The 19,588-nt window shown below is 39.1% G+C and overlaps 1 protein-coding gene across 5 annotated transcripts in view; it reads left to right on the forward strand.

Annotated features, from left to right (window-relative positions):
* Positions 1-13,410, forward strand: part of ALKBH3 (alkB homolog 3, alpha-ketoglutarate dependent dioxygenase) — a 60,760-nt gene extending 47,350 nt beyond the window's left edge. For all 5 annotated transcript variants that reach the window (XM_089521476.1, XM_089521475.1, XM_089521478.1 and 2 more), the window contains 2 exons: positions 2,749-2,847; positions 6,148-13,410. In XM_089521476.1, the coding sequence (XP_089377602.1) occupies positions 2,749-2,847; positions 6,148-6,240 (192 nt within the window). In that variant the 3' untranslated portion in view covers positions 6,241-13,410. The remainder of the gene's footprint in view (positions 1-2,748; positions 2,848-6,147) is intronic.
* Positions 13,411-19,588: the final 6,178 nt, after the last annotated feature.

Consider the following 19,588-nt stretch of genomic DNA (forward strand, 5'->3'; position numbering starts at 1 on the left):
CAAGCTCACTTTATGCTGTCTCTTCCACCACACTCACAGAAAACACCCCTACTGGTCTTGCCTGTTAGATGAGCTCTTTTCACCAAGTTTTGGGGATTGGGGGTACAGCTATATAGAGAGCCTGTGGCTGCAGTGTGGGTATTGTTTATATAAAAATAACATTTTAGACAACACGTTCATCCTTATAACTGATAGTGCCTACTCAGAAGTGACAATCTCAGTTAACTCCATTTCATTACATTCTGTTTGACTTCATTCCAAACTTTAACATGATTATTTTGAAATAATTTGGAGTTAATATTAGAAATATCTACTTTCAAATATTTAACTTTTTAAACTTTAAACCTTGTTCTTTCTGTTAATAGCATCTGATCTTTTCTCGCATTTTTTACATGATTACTGTTTTGTTTTGATTTATTCTCAAGCCAGCCTGGTCACCATAATCCTTTTAATTTTCATTAACCTCTCAATACTACCCAAAGGGTTCTCAAGGAAATCACCAGGTCATTGGCAAATGCTCTCAATTTATAACAGTAACTTTTAATATTTATTCCCTGGATAACTTCATCTTCTCTGATAGCTGTATTCACCACTTTCAGAGTAAGTATAAAAAGAAAAGGGGAAAATGGACAACTTTGTCTGGTCTCACAATCTTCATTTATCAATACATGTGACTTTTGAGATCCATATTGCTAAGGTCCATTTTTTCCAAAATCTTTATCATAAACATGCAGTTTATATTGTCAGACACTTTCTCTGCATCCAAATATATCAAAATTGCTTGTTTCTCATTATGCTTATCCGGATATTCTACAATATCTAATGCACAATATATTTTCTCCCAATTAACTCGTAGGTAAAAAAAAAGCCACTTTGATCTTCACTTATTTTTTGTAGTTTCATATGAATTCTCTGCCAAGATAGATCTAAAAATTTTGTAATCATTGTTTAACAAAGAAGTAGGTCTACAGTTTTTATGATCCAACAAATCCTTATCTTTCTTTGGTATCAAAGATACATTCATGCTTTTCCAAGATTCTGGGATTTTTCCAGAAATCAATTAGAGTTCATTGTCTATTGGCAAAAACACCTTGTACTTATAATAAAGGGCTGGAAGGCCATCTGGTCCTGGGGCCTTTTTCAATTTAATTTTCTTAATAACCTATACAATTTTTGATACTGTGATGGTGGCATTCAGTTTCATTGAATTTAGTGATGGTTGATTATATATGTAAATATACCCATACACAAACACACACACTGTTGAATGCACTGTGATTCAAGTCCTGGCTAAAATGCAGCAGGATGATGGAGGTACTTTCCAGTCTCCTCTGTTCTGTCTGCAGCAAGAAAAACAATAGCTGATCTGGGGAAGGTATCAGAACTTTGGGGACAATCCTCTGAGCTTCCCATGCTGGGGAAGCAGTTTTAGCTGGTTCATAGTTAGCATCCTGTTCAGCACGGTGTCTATTCGTGGAGATTCCAAGGGACTCTGTGACACTCTACCATTTCATAGAATCATAGAATATGAGTTGGAAGAGACCCCAAGGGCCACCCAGTCCAACCCCCTGCCATGCAGGAACTCTCAATCAAAGCATCCCTGACAGATGGCCATCCAGCCTCTACTTAAAGACCTCCAAGGAAGGAGACTCCACTACACTCCAAGGGAGTGTGTTCTACTGTCGAACAGCCCTTACTGTCAGGAAGTTCCTCCTAATGTTGAGGTGGAATCTCTTTTCCTGTAGCTTGCATCCATTGTTCTGGGTCCTAGTCTCTGGAGCAGCAGAAAACACCCTTGTTCTCTCCTCAATATGACATCGCTTCAAATATTTAAACAGGGCTATCATATCACCTCTTAACCTTCTCTCCTCCAGGCTAAACATCCCCAGCTCCCTAAGTTGTTCCTCATGGGACATGGTTTCCAGACCCTTCACCATTTTAGTCGCTCTCCTTTGGACACACTCCAGTTTCTCAATGTCCCTTTTGAATTGTGGTGCCCAGAACTGGACACAGTATTCCAGGTGGGGCCTGACCAGAGCAGAATACAGTAGCACTATTATTTCTCTTGATCTAGACACTATATTTTTATTGATGCAGCATAAAATTGCATTGGCCTTTTTAGCTGCTGCATCACACTGTTGACTTATATTCAACTTGTGGTCTACTTGGACTCCTAGATCCCTTTTACATGTAGTCTCGTTCAGCCAGGTGTCCTCCATCCTATATCTGTGCGTTTCATTTACTTGATTTGAGAGGCATGTTTGGGATGGGATGTATTACAATATAAACTGGGTGGTGCATATGAAATTCACTTTAGGGAGTTCACTGGTGGGACACCCTAGTAATTAACTCAAGCAAAGCTGGGTATGTCTCCTACTAATAAGTAAATAATAGAACCAACTTTGTCATTACAAAAAGACATCTCCATCTTTCAGTAGACCTGTGTTCAAGCATCCAGATTTCTCTGGACCTTCAAATTTAACTTTATCATATGTGCTATATTCTGTATCTTAGCAAGTCTATGAGACAGTTACCAGTTCTGAAGCTCACCAGGTCATCTCATACCAGTTGGCCTAATCTACCTTCCAGTATTTTGTAGAGGATACAACTGGTACATCTATAATGTTTTAGAGGAAATGCATGACACATGTTGAATAGTATTCTGTGCTAGAGAATGGCTAGTCTAGAAACACCTTTTATACAATAAAGGTGAAGTTTATATGCATACTTAATGTTTTTTCTTTTCAGGAGGAGAACAATGACTACACTTATGTGCAAAGAGTGCATGTACCACTGGATCATGGAACTTTACTAATGATGGAAGGAGCAACTCAAGAAGACTGGCAGGTGAGACTATCTAAGCATTTGTTGTAGTTAACCGCTGTCAGGTTGACTTCAGCCTATGGCGACCCTATGAATGAAAGACCTCCAAGTTACCCTATCTCCCTGAGAAGCCCTGCTCAGGTCTTGCAGACTCAAGGCTTTGGCTACCTTGATTGAATTGTTCCATCTGCAATGTGGTCTTCCTCTTTTCCTTCTACTTTACCAAGAACTAATGTCTTTTCTAGTGAGTTATGTCTTCTCATGATAGTGGCCCAAGTATGACATTTTCAGTTTAATCATCTTGGCTTTTAGGGAGAGTTCAGACTTGATTTGCTCTAGGACCCATTTATTTGTGTTTTTAACAGCACCACATCTCAAATTAGTTGATTCCCTTCCTATCATCTTCTTCATTGTCCACAACCATACATATAAAAAGAAAATATGATGGCATAGAATATCCTGACTTTGGTATTCAATGATATGTCTTTACACCTCAAGATCTTGTCTAGGTCCTACATAGAACTATTTCAGTATCTTCACTGTCTACCTTAAAGTTATGTAAATATCTGTGGTTGTTATTTTTTTCTTAATGTTCAACTGCAAATCTGCCTTTGCACTTTGTTCCTGGACTTTCTTCAGTGATTGTTCCAAGTCTTTGCTATTTTCTGCTAATAGTAGAGTGTCATCCACATATTTTAATATTCCTTCCTCTAATTTTCACATCTCTTTCCTTTGAGTGATATTGCTTTATGTATGATACATTCCGCATACAAGTTAAACAGATTGTATGATAATATGCAGCTTTCCTGACAACTTGCCAATTGAGAACCATACTGTTTCTCTGTACTCTGTACCGATGAAACTGTACTTATCCTGAGTACAGAATATGCATCAGAATAATCAAATATTATGGCACACCTATTTATTTCAGAGCAATCCATAATTTTCATCAATAATATGGGACAAGATGATCTATGGCTGGTCATATCCACAGATTGCTAGCCCACCAGTACAGAGGGCCCACTGTATCTTTGCTATAATCTTTAAAGCACTGGCTGATTTTCTTCTTAAATTCTTCGATGCACCCAGTTATCCAACATACAGTTATAGCCAGTGTTCTGTTTCTGGCCCCTTTTACTTTTGCTTCTCTTCTGTCCTAGAATGCTTATAGAATTTCATGTGTCAGCCATTAAGCTTTCCCTTTATTTTTTGCTGCAGATAATGTCTGTCTGCATTCTCCCTCACAATATTCATGGCTTCACTCCAGAGTTTTTGTGGCCCTGGTCAATTAGGCTTAACCATGCTAATATAGAGGGCTCTTCCCACCCACAGCAGTTTGGTTCTGGAATCCCCCATGGATGTAAAAAAAGTGGAAGTCATATCCCATATTATTAAATGGTGATATGCACACATCTGCATCAGCCCATCCACATGTACACACTGTTATAGAATAATATGGGGCATGGTCTTATCTTTTTTACATGATCTTTAAATTCTATGGGGATGTTCTTCAACTTTTGGCACAGTGGTTCATTTAGTATTCTTCTTTAGCTTTACTCTATTTTTTGATATTATCAGTTCATGGTTTGTGCCACAATCTGCTCCTGGTTTTGTTTTTGCAAAGAGAATGGAACTTCTCTACCTTTTGCTTCCAACTGTAGTAGTCTATTTTACTTCTATATTGGCCATCAGGTTGCCTCTTCGGTTGCTTGAAGAATGTGTTACTGATGACCAAATTGGCCTCCCTGTCCTGCTCTCAGTCATTTCTGTTTTTTGCTCTCAGTCAGGCACTCTTCTGCTTCATTTGCTAATCCTAGGCCAGATTTTCTTACAGCCTTTGATTCTGCTCTGTTTTCTGCTTTTGTATTGGTATGATTAACAAGAAATCCTATTTGGGTGTGTGATCAATTTCCTTCTGAGCTCCTGCATATAAGTTTTCAATTTCTTTTTCTTCTGCCTCTGTAGTTGGAGCAGAAGTTTGGATTATGGCTATATTAATATTATTCCATTAGACTTTGCATATCATCCTTTGACTTTGCTGCATCTCTCCTCACTTTTAATGCCATCCATTTCCTGAGTAAAACACTGTGTGATTATCTGACTCAGAATGTCCTTTTCTGTACACTTTAGCTCACTTATTCCAAGTATTACAATGTTTATACTTCCATTTCTTACCCCCCCCTTTTTTTTTCCCCTTTATTTATCTTTCTCTGATTCATGATTCTCTCATTCCATGTTGCTGTAATATGTGTTGTGCAGCTATGGGCTTTCCTTTTACCTCTGAGCACATCATCAGATGAATGCCCTTTTGGCCTGAGTTCAGTGGCATCATTAGCCACAGTGCTATTCGTGTGTGTCCTCTGCCTATCCCAGTAGCTCGATTGAGTGCCATCCAACCTGTGAGTTTCATCTTCTGGCACTATCTCTTGTTTTATTTTTCGTTCTCAACATAGGGTTTTTTCAGTAAACAATATTCAAGAGGTGTTTTCTATGTCTCCTTCTGCATAAGGCTAACAAGTATTAATTATGGTGTCTGTGCTATTGTCTCTGAGACATCCTCAACCAGTGTAACCTGCAACTACTGCTGTTGCCCAGTAGCTGTTTGTCATATTTAGTCTATTTTGTTTTGTCATATTTAGTCTAAGCACTGATGGTGAACCTTACTCCTGCATGCCCACTAGTAAACCTGTGACTAAGAGTTAATAACAATTGACTTAGTGCCTTTAAAATGGGAAGCTGTGTGAAACTGCTTCCTGTGGGCCTGGATTGCTTCTCAAGCATGGCATGCATTAAATGAAGATTTTATTTTAAACTTCCTAAATCCTTAATGGTGGGATAAAACTCTGGTACCAAAACAATGAAATGTCACTGCTTGGTTACCTGGAAGAAATAGTCTGAATGAAAACAATGGAGTAGTAGTTTCTGGAAATAATGACTAGAAAACAGAAAGAAGATGAGATTTGGGACTATGGGTACATAAAGGTAAAAGGTGTAGTCCCTTGACATGAATGTCTAGTCATAACTGACTGGAGGGGGCAGTGCTCATTTCCATTTCTAAGCTGAAGAGCCAGTGTTGTCTGAGGACTGCTCAGATGGTCGTGTGGCCACCATGACTACATACATACAGTCATGGTACATACAGATATTATATAGTATATGTATATTAAAAGATATGAAGAATCTTAGCTTTTTGGCCTGTACAATTTATGAGCATGGTAAAATTTTCATTCACAAAAAGGGGGGGGGGGGCGTTTTTCTTCTTCTAAACTCCTATAGAAAAATTTAGAATATATGGGATCTGCTTATTTTGGTCTTCCATTTCAGCATCGTGTACCCAAGCACTATCACTCCAGGGAGCCACGTATAAATCTGACATTTAGGACAATGTATCCAGACCCTGAGATGTTGCACACATGACTGAAAGAATCTTTTGTCCTCTACTCTTGCTACCGATTGCAGAGATGAATGCTGATGTGGGTAGGAGAGCCCAACTGGATTTGGTGGTTTGTAGCCAGCAACTAAGAGATGAAAGAAAGGCATGACTATAATGAAAGCTTGTAACTGTTGCCAGTTTCCTGTGGTGAATGGTACCTTTTTCTAGGACTGTTTGCCAGTTCATAATGCTTGATGGTAAAGTGATGTTCATTAATTTGGGTAAGACTGTTTTGCTCTGAGGATTTGCTAATCTGCTAATGCTTTCTTGAGGGAATATACTTTCTGGGGGTGGGGGGGTAGCTGAGAGGGTTTTCTTAACAGAGGCAAGTGACTACTTTCTTTTTATTTCCTGTTTGTACTGTGCTACATAAATTCCATTTATCTTTGATATACAATTTTCTTGGCTAACATTGGGGAAGGGGGCATGATGAGAGTACAACTTGTGGCACTATACTATTGCACATATCACCCAGCTTGGTTTAGGGTTTTGAAAATTAAACTGCAAATGAGAACGTGTGATGTTTCAAGTAAAAAATTCTTTAAAGTCCTTTGCTACGTTCACGGGCGTTCTCCACATTTGGAAATAATGTGCCGTTCTCTTACACTTTCTGAATAGATTTTCAACAGTTTTTAATTCCCAGCACTGGTTCCTGAAAATATTATCCCAAATTGATTGATGCAGAAAATAAAATGAGTAGCCATAACCTTGTGGCCTGAATAACTCTAGTGGGTTCTTCCCCTTCTCCACAGACGTTCTTTCTGGAACTAAGAATAGACAAAAGTAATCTATTCTGTAGTATCTCAGAGAAAGACTTCTGCCAGTTCTGCTAGTACAGATCCTTTAGCTGAAAATGCCAGGCATTGAACTTAGGGCTTTCTGGATGTGCTTCCTATCTTCTTAGGTATTCTCTCTCTCATAACTCTTTACAGGTGAAAGGTTGTTGCAAATCAGCTCTTTGGCCAGTAAAGTTGATGCAGATTCACCTGCATCATCTCTCCCTCATTGGGGAAAAGGCAGCATCGGCAAAGTCACAAGTGAGATAAGTAACTCTTTCAAGAGCTGGTAGATTCGGAAAGTGCCCACAGTTATCTCTAATCATTGACTAGAAATAACAAAAGGGATTCTTTTGCCCATTTTAGTCAAAGAACGGTGTTGTCTGCAAGAGTAACATGGACAAAGAGGAATCATAGAAAAAGAAGGCTAAAAAGTTTATTTTAAGGATTTCAGACTGCTACAGCCCCTGAGGGACAGGAGATGAGGGATGAGAGAACTCTGACAAGTCCCAACAAGCATACTAATCCTAAACCTCAAGCAAAAGTTGTTGCTTTTTCTACAGGTCTGCATTGTGTGTCTTACCTAATACAGCTGTTCGTGGAATTCATCACAAATTTAGAAGAAAAAACAATCCCCACATGTCTTTTATATACATTGTATATTTTTGCTCCATGGTTATTAATACTTCCCATTTACTGAAAGCAGATGAAAAATTCAGCATGAACTCAATCCATGTAAGTCATTTTTCAGAAAATATTTACTGACAGTTCCTCTGCCCATCTCTTCTGCATTGTGGATAATAATTGCTCCTTGCGGTGTACAGACCGAAGTGACTAATTCCTATTATGTCTAAATTTTCATGTATAACTGTGACTATAAAGGATAAAGTGCTCAGGCCACTGAACGTTTTGTACAGTGGGGCAAAATTTATTTCTGCCTGACATAAAAGTAGTAAAATGTTAGTATGATGTCTGGCTTGAGGTACTGTGTAGGTTTAAAAATGGATTTTATAACTGTAAGGATTAAAGTTAATGGAGAAAATGATTAAGAAATTGGCAGTATTGTGTAGATCAGGATGGAGAAAATGCTTGGCAGTGCAGCATCTATGGTCTCTTATCATTGGCCATTCTGGTGGGGCTGATGATAGTTGCAAGCCAAATCATCTAGAGGGACAAACATTCTCTGCTCCTTCTGTATTTAGTGTTAAAATACCTTTATCCTGCCTGATACAAGAAGCTCTCAGGATGATATGTAAGTAGTTTTGGTAGATTCTACCTTTTCTGTTGATGTGTCATGAAACGTAGCTGGCTCTTGCTCAATTTAAAGTAAGATAGGTAAAAAGTCACCATTTTAATAGTGCACACTTATATAAAAATGGCATGGATGAGCAACAGGAACACCTGGAAAAATTCAGTTATTCTTATCTTCCTGGTAGACATTCAGGGTAGTTCCTGGGATAGAAAAGTCTATTATTCTGTAATCTTCCCCACCACAACCACTTGGCATCCTCAGACATAGTTTCTTCTCAACATATGTGATAAAACTGCTGGAAGTGAATGGGGGTAAAGTCGAAGGCTTTCATGGCCGGCATCCATAGTTTTTTGTGGGTTTTTCGGGCTAGAATATGGCCATATAGCCCGAAAAACCCACAAAAAACTATTAATGGGGGTAGTTTGTTCTTTACTGTTGGGTGAATCAAGAAGTGGGAAAAGCTTAACAAATTAAGCTATTTCTAACCCATTCCACCAAAATCCCTTATCTTGCTTTCCATATTTCCTTCTAAACACATGTCCTTATTATCACTGTTTCTTTAGCTTGTTGATCCCTACGTCAATCCTAACAAAAGTCCCTGGGTTAAGAGCTTCCAAAGCCACTATTCTGAGGCAGGTGGATCATCTTGATAAAAAGAAGTGCACCATCATCCCTTTCAAAATTCTGGAGAAACATTGGCGGGTTATAGACCGCCACTTTGAGGAGGTCTGCCGCCGCCGCCGCCATTTGCTCCGTAAGGGAGCCATCGCAGCCACACCGCGCGGCTCCCTTGCGGAGCAAAAAAGAAACTCCAAAATGGAGCTTCTTTCTGCGGCGCCCTAATGATGTCGCGAGGCGCCGCTAGCGCACTCGCGACATCATTAGCGCCGCAACACGTCTGGACGCTATGCATCCGATACGTAAAGATGACGGCCCCCATGTGGAAGGGCCGCCGCCATGTTGTACATATGGAATACGTATTAGGGTTAGGGGGGTGCTGAAGCACCGCCCCTTCCTAACCCTAATACGTATTCCATACGTATTTTTTGGCGGTTTGTAACCCGCCATTAATACTGAAATCTCAAAATCAATCATTTTCATTAAAAATATACATTTTCTTAAGCTGCTGCTTAATGCTGGCAAATTAATCCATATCTTGGTTGGTTTTACAAACAAAAATCCATTAGTGATACCTTTATTGGCCAACTGAAATACACAATATACTTGTTGCAAGCTTTCGCAAGTCCATTTGCATCTCAACAGGGACCCCTCTTTTGAAATCAAACATGTCTCCATTCTAGTGAGGTCACATGCCTCTTTGTAGGCAGAGAACAATGGATTCCTCAAGAAGTCTCCATATTTTTCAATCATGAACATTTGGGTGATGTAGAGGTAAAACATGTGAATTCAGTCCAAGTTGATTTTAGTTTGTTAGTTCCCGTCACTGGCCTGAAACACTGAGAGGGGGGCTGGGGAAATGATGTAGTGGATGACAGCTGAACGCTCAACCTGCCATCCCTTTCTCTATGCAAGGCATACTTTTAGCATGCCCACCTACCTTCAAGTGGCATATTTGCCCATGTTATAGATAATAGCAGTTTCTGCACCAGTTTTCAATCTACATTGTGATCATAGCAGTTGCAATGCATGGCAAAAGGGAGAAAGCCTAATTCTAGTAATTCACCTCCTCTATAGTTTCTACTTCCTCTGCTATTTTGCATGGGAATCATTTCTGTTCTTAGTTGCCTTCACTTAAACCATTCATGCACTTTTATCACAGTATCAGGTTGGCACCATTACATCAATTTCTGTTACCCTCTGTCACAGAACAGCCCAAGTGCTCAATTTGGCCAAGTTACTTGAATCCGAATGTGAGTGTTCAGTGATGTAGATGCCTTATGACAGAACAGAGGATGAGAAGCTGTACAACTAGCTGAGGTACAGATTGGGCAGCCTATTTTCCCCAAAGGGTGACATGTGGCATGGTGATGATGGGTGGCAGTACAGCCCAAAACACCTCTCTGTCTAGTACTGGCACCTTTTACTCACCTACATGCATTTGTCACCCAGTTTGCCTTTTCCAGTCCAGTATTTCCAACTTGCACATAGAAAATGGCTTGGAGTATGTTTGCTTGGTTCTGCTTTTAAGCCTGTGCTTCTTTAGCAACACATTTCATTTGCTTGAATGGTGGTTCCATTGGCTCATCTGTTCTGCAAACATCAGCCTCTCCCAAGTTTCTTTATCTGGGACAGTATTGTTATGTTGTTGCTTCAGCTTGATCTGTTTATGTTGGGAAGTACCAAAGAGTTGTTTAAAAAGTGGGGGAAATGTGAGGACCAAACTACACATTAAGGATTACATCTCTTGACATGTTTTCACTTCAGAGAAGTCCCTCCCCCCATTGGATTTCCACAATAATACTTAATGTTTCACCACTGTATGGTTTGCTATTTGCTCCCGTTGATCTATTAATGTGATAGATTTGTCTACAGCATGTACCCTTGAAGGTACCTCATTATTCCACCACCACCATCCTGAAAAAGTCATTAATATTATTTTAATGTGATTGTTTTCTAGTACTGATGGCAAAACCTTTACTTAATGTTGACACTAGGTTCCACCAACATGGATTTTGTAAGAAAGTTCAGTGTCTTCTTGGCCATCCTGAACCTAGTGCCCTTCAGGTATTTTGTACTCCAGAACCCATGATCCTTCATGACTGGCTCTGTTAGCTGGAGCTGATGGGCACCAGGCTGAGAAAAACTCCACCTCACACATTTTTTTAAAGGTTACCATACCATATGTCATCACCCTCTTGCCCATTATAATGATGGTCAACTTGGCATTTAATAGCTTGTAGAATTACAAAGCTTTCTTCATCACAATGTTGCCAGGAAGTGTACATTGGACAGAAATCAATAGAAAAAGTTGGGAAACTGTCAAGAAAGAAAAAAATAAGCAACCATAGAAGTGGAACTTGCTGTAAGAGAACAGGCTTTGTCCAGAGCTTTAAAAGGTTATTATTTTAGATTGCAGTTCCCAGGATTCAAACAGTATGGCTGCAGGCTATACTGACTGCGGAATTCTGGGAATTATAGTCCAATCCCCTCCCTTTGTTTCTATGCAGTTATTTACACCTCCAGATTTATAGTGTTGCTTCAATGTTCACTAATAAGAAGCAAAACCCTAATTTACAAGCAGTTTGGATTAATGCCCCCCATGTGATGTGTTTGGTGTTTTCTGAAAAGAGAGTGATGAGCACAGCTAGACTACCCACATTATATAATCGGAGCCACTGATACCCACCTACTTATGTGAGTAGAGGAGGCAACTGCAGCACATGTGAGTAGGAAGGCATTTGACAGACTGGCTTCAACAAGGACTACATTTTAAGCATCATACACAAGATCAATCTGGCTGTGCTTGAAACCAGCTGCTTTTCTCACACAGACTGATAAGGTGGCAGGAAGCAAATCATCCTCAACAGTAACCCACTGAATAGCAGAAGGCAACTCTCTTGCTGTGTTCAGTGACAAGCAATTTCCCCTGACAGGCCACTCTGTGTTTTCCAAGTCCTGAAAGTACTGAGTGATCAGTTCTATCTAGGCTCCCCGCCCCCACCAAAAAAAAAAATCATCATTAAATTAAGTAGTAGTTGATGTTCATCCTTTCTTGTTATATCTTGATCCTGATTCCTGCCTTGCCCATTTAGAGGAAAAGAATAAATGTCTCCTTTTACATGGATCATCTTAGAACTAGGAGCACAAATGGTTTCTGAAGTCTGGCTTTTATGATTGCTTTTTCTTGCTTGCTTACTATGTAAACTTTGTGCTTAAAGTTACCTTGAAGATACTACTCAGGTTAACAGGGCTCTCTGACCTCTTCTAAGGCTAATATTTCAAAAGGAATAGTTCAACTTGTAGCCCTTGGAAAATAGTTCTTCAGGCTCCTTAACATCCAAAATATGTTTCATTGTTATGTTGCAGAGCTGTAACTTCATTTAGCTGCTTTTATTCACATTTCCTCATTATTGATTTCCTAAAACTCATTCCCTTAGAGCTAGTCCTAAATTACTAGCACTGGGAAAAGGCATGGGAAAATAAAAGGTATTTCAAATTAATTTAAAGCAAATACTTTACAGGTTGACTCTCTCTTATCTGGAATTGCAAAATCCAGCATTGTCCACGAGTGGTTATGATAGTGACACCTTTGCTTTCTGATGGTTCAGTGTACATAAACTTTGTTTCATGCACAAAATTATTTTTAAAATGTATAAAGTTACCTTCAGAAAATGAACAAATGTATTTCATATCTAGACTTGGGTGCCATCTCATTATGTATATGCAAATATTCAAAAATGCAAATTACATCTATACCCAAACATTTTGGTTAAAAGAAACTCAACCTGTATTACCTTTTATTTTTATTTTTACTGTAAATGTGTGCCATGAATGGATGTAACTACATATAGAAATAACATCTATTTTTTTCTTGCATGTTTTCTGATGCGGGTGGTTACAAATGTTGCCTATAGAGTGTGTGTGTGTGTAACTTACAATTTAAAAAAGTTAATAAACTAAAAATGCAACAACAGTAGAGCAGCATCGTAAAATAAAATTTAAAAACTGTAACAGCAGCTAACCAAAAACATAACAACTATATCAAGCTAACTAGAAACATCAAAAGTAGAAGTAGAAAATTTGTCTCAGGATAAAATAGTCTTTGAAGAATTCAGTCAAAAGAAGGACAAAGGTTCATAAAAGATCATCTTCTCTTGGGAAGCTGTTCCATAAGTTATCTCCCACAACTGGAAAGTCCTTATTTGTGAATGTTTGACAATTAGCTTTTATATTTTCACATTTGCGGGAAAAGCCGCTTACTCTTCTTTTGTAATAGTAGGCTTGTGTATGTCATAAAAGCTGTATTATTCCAAGTGAGGTTTGTCCACAGTTATTACTGCTGTACAACTCCACCTTAAAATTGTTAAAGATTGAAAATGAGCAAATATTGTGTTTGATTTATTAACCTTTTTTTCCTTTGGAAAACTTCTTGTCTTACAAAATTCTACAAGCTTGCTCATGAGAGACTTTTTGCCTGTTCCTAATAAAGCTGTTACTGCACCGTGGCTTTTGTTTGTTTGTCTGTTTGTTCCTAACAGAACAGTATAGCAACCTGTTAATCTTAATTCCATTTTGTTTTGTCAACCACAGAGGATGTGCTAGGTGTTAAATATATCTGTTAATCACATTAAGGGAGGGAGGTGTGACAACCAGTAACTATTCCCTAACAACAGCTAATTACAGACTGAAAGACAAGAAGCTCTGCAAAAATTGGAGGTGCACATTCAGAAGTGAAGCATTTAGAAGAGCATTTGAGTGATCATCCTGGTGATAAAAAAGCAGTCGAGTACATAGAGAACACAAGAATTAGCATCTAGTGAGGAACAAATAAATGCAAGATGGATGCTATACAACGTCAACGACAAACAAAATGTGTGTTACAGATGTGTGCACGTAAATCACTGATAATATCTGAAGCCAGACTTTAGGTAGAAAGAATTCTGTTGACTCCCATCAGCATATTTATGGTATCATGCATGCATTCTTTACGTTTAAGTTTCAGTAACAAGAAACTTGCAGTGCCAAGAAGACAGTACTGTAAAACCACTTTTTCAAGTTAAAATTTGACTCTAAAAACAATTAGCAGCACAGGAATCCCAAAAAGTTATGTGTGCTAAATGGAAGGTGGCTGCTCCCAGTGTACATTTTTTTTTTTATTTACTTCATTTGTATGGTGCCCTTCTCCCAGAAGGGATCCAAGGTGTGTGGGAGCTTCCCACAGCTTATAAGCAAGAGTACCTATTTTCTTGGAGGACAGAGGGGGACACCATCACTCCTGTATCAGAGCATCATTCACTTCTAATTACTTTTCCCAATTTGTTACCAGGCCAACGAGAATCTAGCATAGGTTGAGAACAAGGGCAGTATGATCCATCTCATGTGATCCTTCAGAAAGTAAGCCATCCAGGCATACATATGTTGAAAGAGGCACAAGAACACATAACATGTCTCACCCTTATATTCCTCTCCAGAGCAATGCAAACAATGCCTGTCACAGGGAAGCATATTGTTACCTGGAAAATTATTGATGGCCAACATCTGAATTGCTGATTGTGCTAATACAGTGCACACAATCTCAGTGGGGCCAATCCTGTGCAAAGGTTCCAGTGAGACTCAGGCATGGATGGGGAAACTGCTGCCTTCCAGATTTGGACTAGAGTTCTCATTCAGGCTGGGTCTGATGGGATCTGGATTCTAACATTAGCTACGGCAGCGATTCCCAAACGTTGGCCTTCCAGGTACAATATTTTGGACTTCATCTCCCAGAATCCCATACCATTGGCCAAGATGAATGGGGCTTCTAGGAGCTAAAGTCCAACACCTGGAGAACCAGAGTTTGAGAATCACTGAGCTAGTGGATTTATTCCTGGTTGGATACACAGCTAACCCTGTACCAAAAATGATTCACATCTTTATGTGTTCAGTGATTGGTCTTTGGCTTCTGTCCGCTCATAAAACTAAATTTGATTCTAATCTCAGTGGTAAAAGGAGATGAACCATTTTCCCCCAACTAAAAGATGTTTTGCCTGCACTCTTACCTGTCAGTTCCTGTCAATGTTCATGATGTTGACTATGAGTTTAAAGTGGCTAGAATTTTGTACAAGATTGCCTCTTGTCTGTCTTGCTCAGATTTCTCATCATAGGGTTATTTACTTTTCCTGCAATTCAGCCTGCTTTTTTTACAATCTTGAGATTGGCTTCAGCATATAAACGTATACTATCTAACAGAGGATTGTTTGATGTTGATTTCATTGTAATGCCATTATACTACTGAGGAAAGTAGGCTTGGCTCCTGAAGTTCAGCTGCCTAGGTGGAAATCAATTGGAAACCATATAAAGACTTACTTTAGCCCTTGAGAGGGAGAGTGTACGCCAGAGGTTCCCAACCTTTTCTGTGCCCCATACCCTTAGGAAATGTTTGATTAATGCTCACACCCCTTACAAAAGTAATATCGCATTTGAAGATGAAGTCTAATTTCTAACTTTCAAACCACAAATGGAGCCACATACAATACTATGGGTGAACAGACTAAACTTCAAAAAACAAGCTTTTAACTCAGTACATAAAATGCAAATCTAAATTGAGCAATTAGATTTTAATTTATTCAAGAAAAGAAGCAAGTATGTGTATAAGGAGCCATCTCATGAAGCTCTGTGACTTTTTTTTAAAAAATGACACATTTCAATTAGTTCCATTTGATGAAGAAATTTATATTGTATTCCCTGAATTAATGAGAATCTGTCATGCCAGTGATAGTTTAGTAGAAGAGCTTCTATTCAGTCTGACATCTGTCAGCAAAATTAACTAAAACACATCAGTCACTTGCTGTGGCAAAGTCTGTACTGAAACATTTCATTTTCGTTCTTCAGAAAGAAACATCTCAGCTTTGTGGCTGTACTTACCTGCACTAAATTAAGATGTATACATAAATACAGTTGCACATCTGCGCACTGCCTTTTCTTTTAGATACCAGTTTATGTTGCCATGTATTAAGTACACAGATACCATTTGTTTTTCAGCTACTGCAGTGGTTCTCAATCTTTGGCCCTCTAGATTTTTGAGACTTCAACTCCCAGAATTCCTGAACAATGAGCATACTGACTGGGACATCTGGGAAATGAAGTCCAAAACATCTGGAGGCTGAAAGGTTGATAACCACTGAGCTGCTGCTTTTCATTTTTAGTGAAAGCATTTGTTAACTATAAAATTGTAGAAATGAATGACCAAAAGCACTCTTTAACATTTCATAGTTTGCATCCATATCCGTACAAATTATTCCAATTGGTTTCCAGTGTAGCCAAAATATAAATTATGCAAGGGCAAAGAGCCATAAAGAAGAAAGGCCACTCCCTAGAAATGACCACAGGAAAAAGGGTGGTCCATTTGCATCTAACACACAAACACACAAAATAGACATATACAGTACATGAATTCTCCCATGTTACCCTTATAAATTAACATGAGGCTATCATAACAGAATTATGACCATAGCTTAACAGAATTAGGTAATATGTGGATTTAAGATAAATATATTTGTAAAGAATATTTTACAGTAAGTATGATAGCAGAGGGCACTACAATTCAAGAAAGATGTTGACAAGGTAAAGCATCTCCAGAGGAGAGCAACCAAATTGGTGAAAGGTCTAGAAACTATGTGCTGTGAGGAGAGGCTTAGGGAGTTGGCCATGTTTTTGCTAAATAAAGAAGGTTAAGGGGTGATAAGCCATGTTTAAATATTTGAAGGGTGGCCATATTGAAGATGAAGCAAGCTTGTTTTCTGCTGTTCCAGAGACTAGGCCATGGAGCAATGGGGTCAAAGAAGAACTTCCTCGTGGTAAGGGCTGTTTGACAGTGAAATATGCTGCCTTGGAAGGTAGTGAGGTCTCCTTGGAAGGCTGTTTTTAGGGTTCATTTTAGGGTTTATGGCTCATTTGATGGCAACAAGAGATGCATCTAAGGAAGTAGACTGAAGTCTATGAAAGTTTATGCTGCCAACTTCTTTCAGTTAGTCGCAAATGGGCTACATCTCTACATACTGATTTTGAGACTGTTACTGAAATGTGATGGATCTGGAGGATTATTTTTTGTGGCAAACATTTTGTAAGGTTAAGTCTTATACCTTGGGAACATAGGGTTATTTCTGTCTGAGGGAACTTTTGTTAATTTGCTACATTGCAAATATACTACATATAATTGTACAGCGAGCTTTCTGAGCTGACTATATTTTAATGTAAGTCTGATGGTCTGAGTTAAGTTCTTGGCACTGATTACTCCTTAAGGAAAAAAGAAGACAGGCTGAAGGAGTAACTGAAAACATCGGAAATAAACAAGAGAGAGGGTACAAAAACCCTGTCACATTTGGGGCAGATTAACCTTGAAAATATTTTACTGCAAGAAGATAGCAAAGTAAACAGGATGCATTCTCTTCTTGGCTCAATTCTACACATTTGAACCACATCACACAAACAAACTTAATTGGTACGCAGAGGTTTGAAAAACTAAGCCACTGTTAATTAAGCTGTATTTGAGGAAATTACGTACTTTCATATGAAAAATGCATATATCTGAAAGAGGCTGTTTAAGCTGTTGGGAAGCAAGACGAAATAAGTTTGTATTCTTCCTTGTTGAGGAAATGTTCAGTTCACCCAATCCAGCAAAAGTCTGAATTGCGGATCTGAAGAATGAAATAATTTAGGTGTACAATCTATATGATAAATTATGGGATTCAGTTCCTCTAGTGGGAATTGAATTAACCTTCTAGACATAGGCATCAGAAAGGAGTGGGGTTAGAGGCCTAAGAGGCCTAAGAAAGAAGGGCAAGTCAGTGTGTTGTAGAGGTATGAATGTTGGGCTAGGACTTTGAGAGACCAGGGGGCCATTCAGACTACCTTTTACCCCAGTTCAGAAACCAGATTAAAAGCAGGAAGTTCATACTGGCCCCAGTTCTTCTACACCCAAATTTGAGGCTTGCACACCCATTCAGGGGCAAATCCCCCTTGGCATGGGTCCTTTGAAAGTGGAGTTTTACCTGTATCTTTTGAGAAAAACTGGGTGCTGGCGAATGTGAAGTCAAGTTCAGGGGAGGGATTAGGTCAGAGGAGGGCAGAGGGCAGAACATGCCTCCCCTTCATTGGGGCTGAGGAGGAGGAAGGAGCAGGAGGAAGGGTGCCATGAAGGGCAGAATCGGGGAGGAGGAGGAGGAGGAGGGAGCAGGACTAAGGGTCAGGTTCAGGTTCAGGGGAGGGATTAGGTCAGAAGGAGGGCAGAGGGCAGAACATGCCTCCCCTCTCGCAGGCAGCTTTTTCTCTCCCCCCCCCCTTTTTTTTTTTTGTAATTTTTATTTTTGACAGACTATGTGAATAGTTCTACAGGTTGATACATATTGATAAAATGTGTGTGCTTGTGCTACATTTCCCTTTCATTTGCTTGCTGCCAGCACGGCACCTCACTTTGCAAGAGACTTTTTAAAATTATTTTTTTGTGTGTAATATGTGAATGCTACAATGTGAATGTTACAAATGTTTCCCTTTCAATTTGGCAAATTGATACAATATGTGAATGCTTTTGCTACATATGTATATGTTTATCTTAAGGCATTCTGGGGTCACAGTCGGAGGGAAAGCAAGAGGATGCAGAGATGGCATTCTGGTGAGGTATTATTATTATTATTATTATTATTATTATTACGGGAAGAGGATGGCATGGGGGAAGGCAAGGGCTTCGGAGGTAGCATTGGGCTGGAAGGCTCCATTTTAAAGCGGTACCGCAAATGTGAACTTCAGAGGGGCAAATTGCATCGATCGAGGTAAAGGGTAGTGGGCACTTCTTTCCAAGCAGATTCGATGTGCAGTGACCCAGATCTGCCCAGTTCCAACCAGGGCAAATGGGTGACTGGGAAACAGGACTCACATCCCTGCTCAGCCATGGAAAAGTCTGACTGGCACCATCAACTTTAACTAATCAATTATAAACATTTTAATCTTTTAAGGTGTTATGAGATTATTTCCTTTTTTCAGTAAGAGACAAGCACAGCTATTCCAGGTTAAGCATCTGTGATAAGCACATGCAGCTAGTTCCTCAACCGTTCTGAAGGTTATGGTTCCACACAACCTTCCATGACTGTGACATGTCTTTGTGGTTAACAGATACTTCCTAATGCTGAAACCAAACCTTCCTGTGATTAAATATTGCTTCCTGCATGATATTCATGCGGTAAATCTTGATGAACAAAAATATTTGTTTGTTTGAAATAGCTCCTGAGGCAATAAACAAATATCAAAAATTAAAAGAGTACAAATATTTTCAAAATCTTGAAAATTAAAAACTTGTTAAAATACCCTTCAAAAACTTCCTAAAACAGTCCTAAAATACTATTTTAAAACAGTTAAAATAGAGCAATTTCAAATGGCCATGCAGTGCAGCACTGTTTAAGAGAGGGAGACATCCTAACTTCCTTTGGTAGAGAGTTCCATAGTTGGGGTGTTATAGAGAAAGCCCTGTTATGTGTACAGTTACCAACCTAACTTTATGAGATGTTGGGACATGCAGCAGGGCCTCCTCTAAGATCCCAGTGTTTGGGCAGGTTCATATGGGATGAGGTGAACTTTCAAAAATTTTGACCCCAAGCTGTTTAGGGCTTTATAAGTCAAAACTAGCACCTTGAATTTTGCTCAGAAGCAACT

The sequence above is a fragment of the Sceloporus occidentalis genome, unplaced genomic scaffold (assembly GCF_023333645.1).
Source record: "Sceloporus occidentalis isolate IW3139 unplaced genomic scaffold, rSceOcc1.0.p SCAF_4, whole genome shotgun sequence".
In the NCBI taxonomy this organism is placed as follows: Eukaryota; Metazoa; Chordata; class Lepidosauria; order Squamata; family Phrynosomatidae; genus Sceloporus; species Sceloporus occidentalis.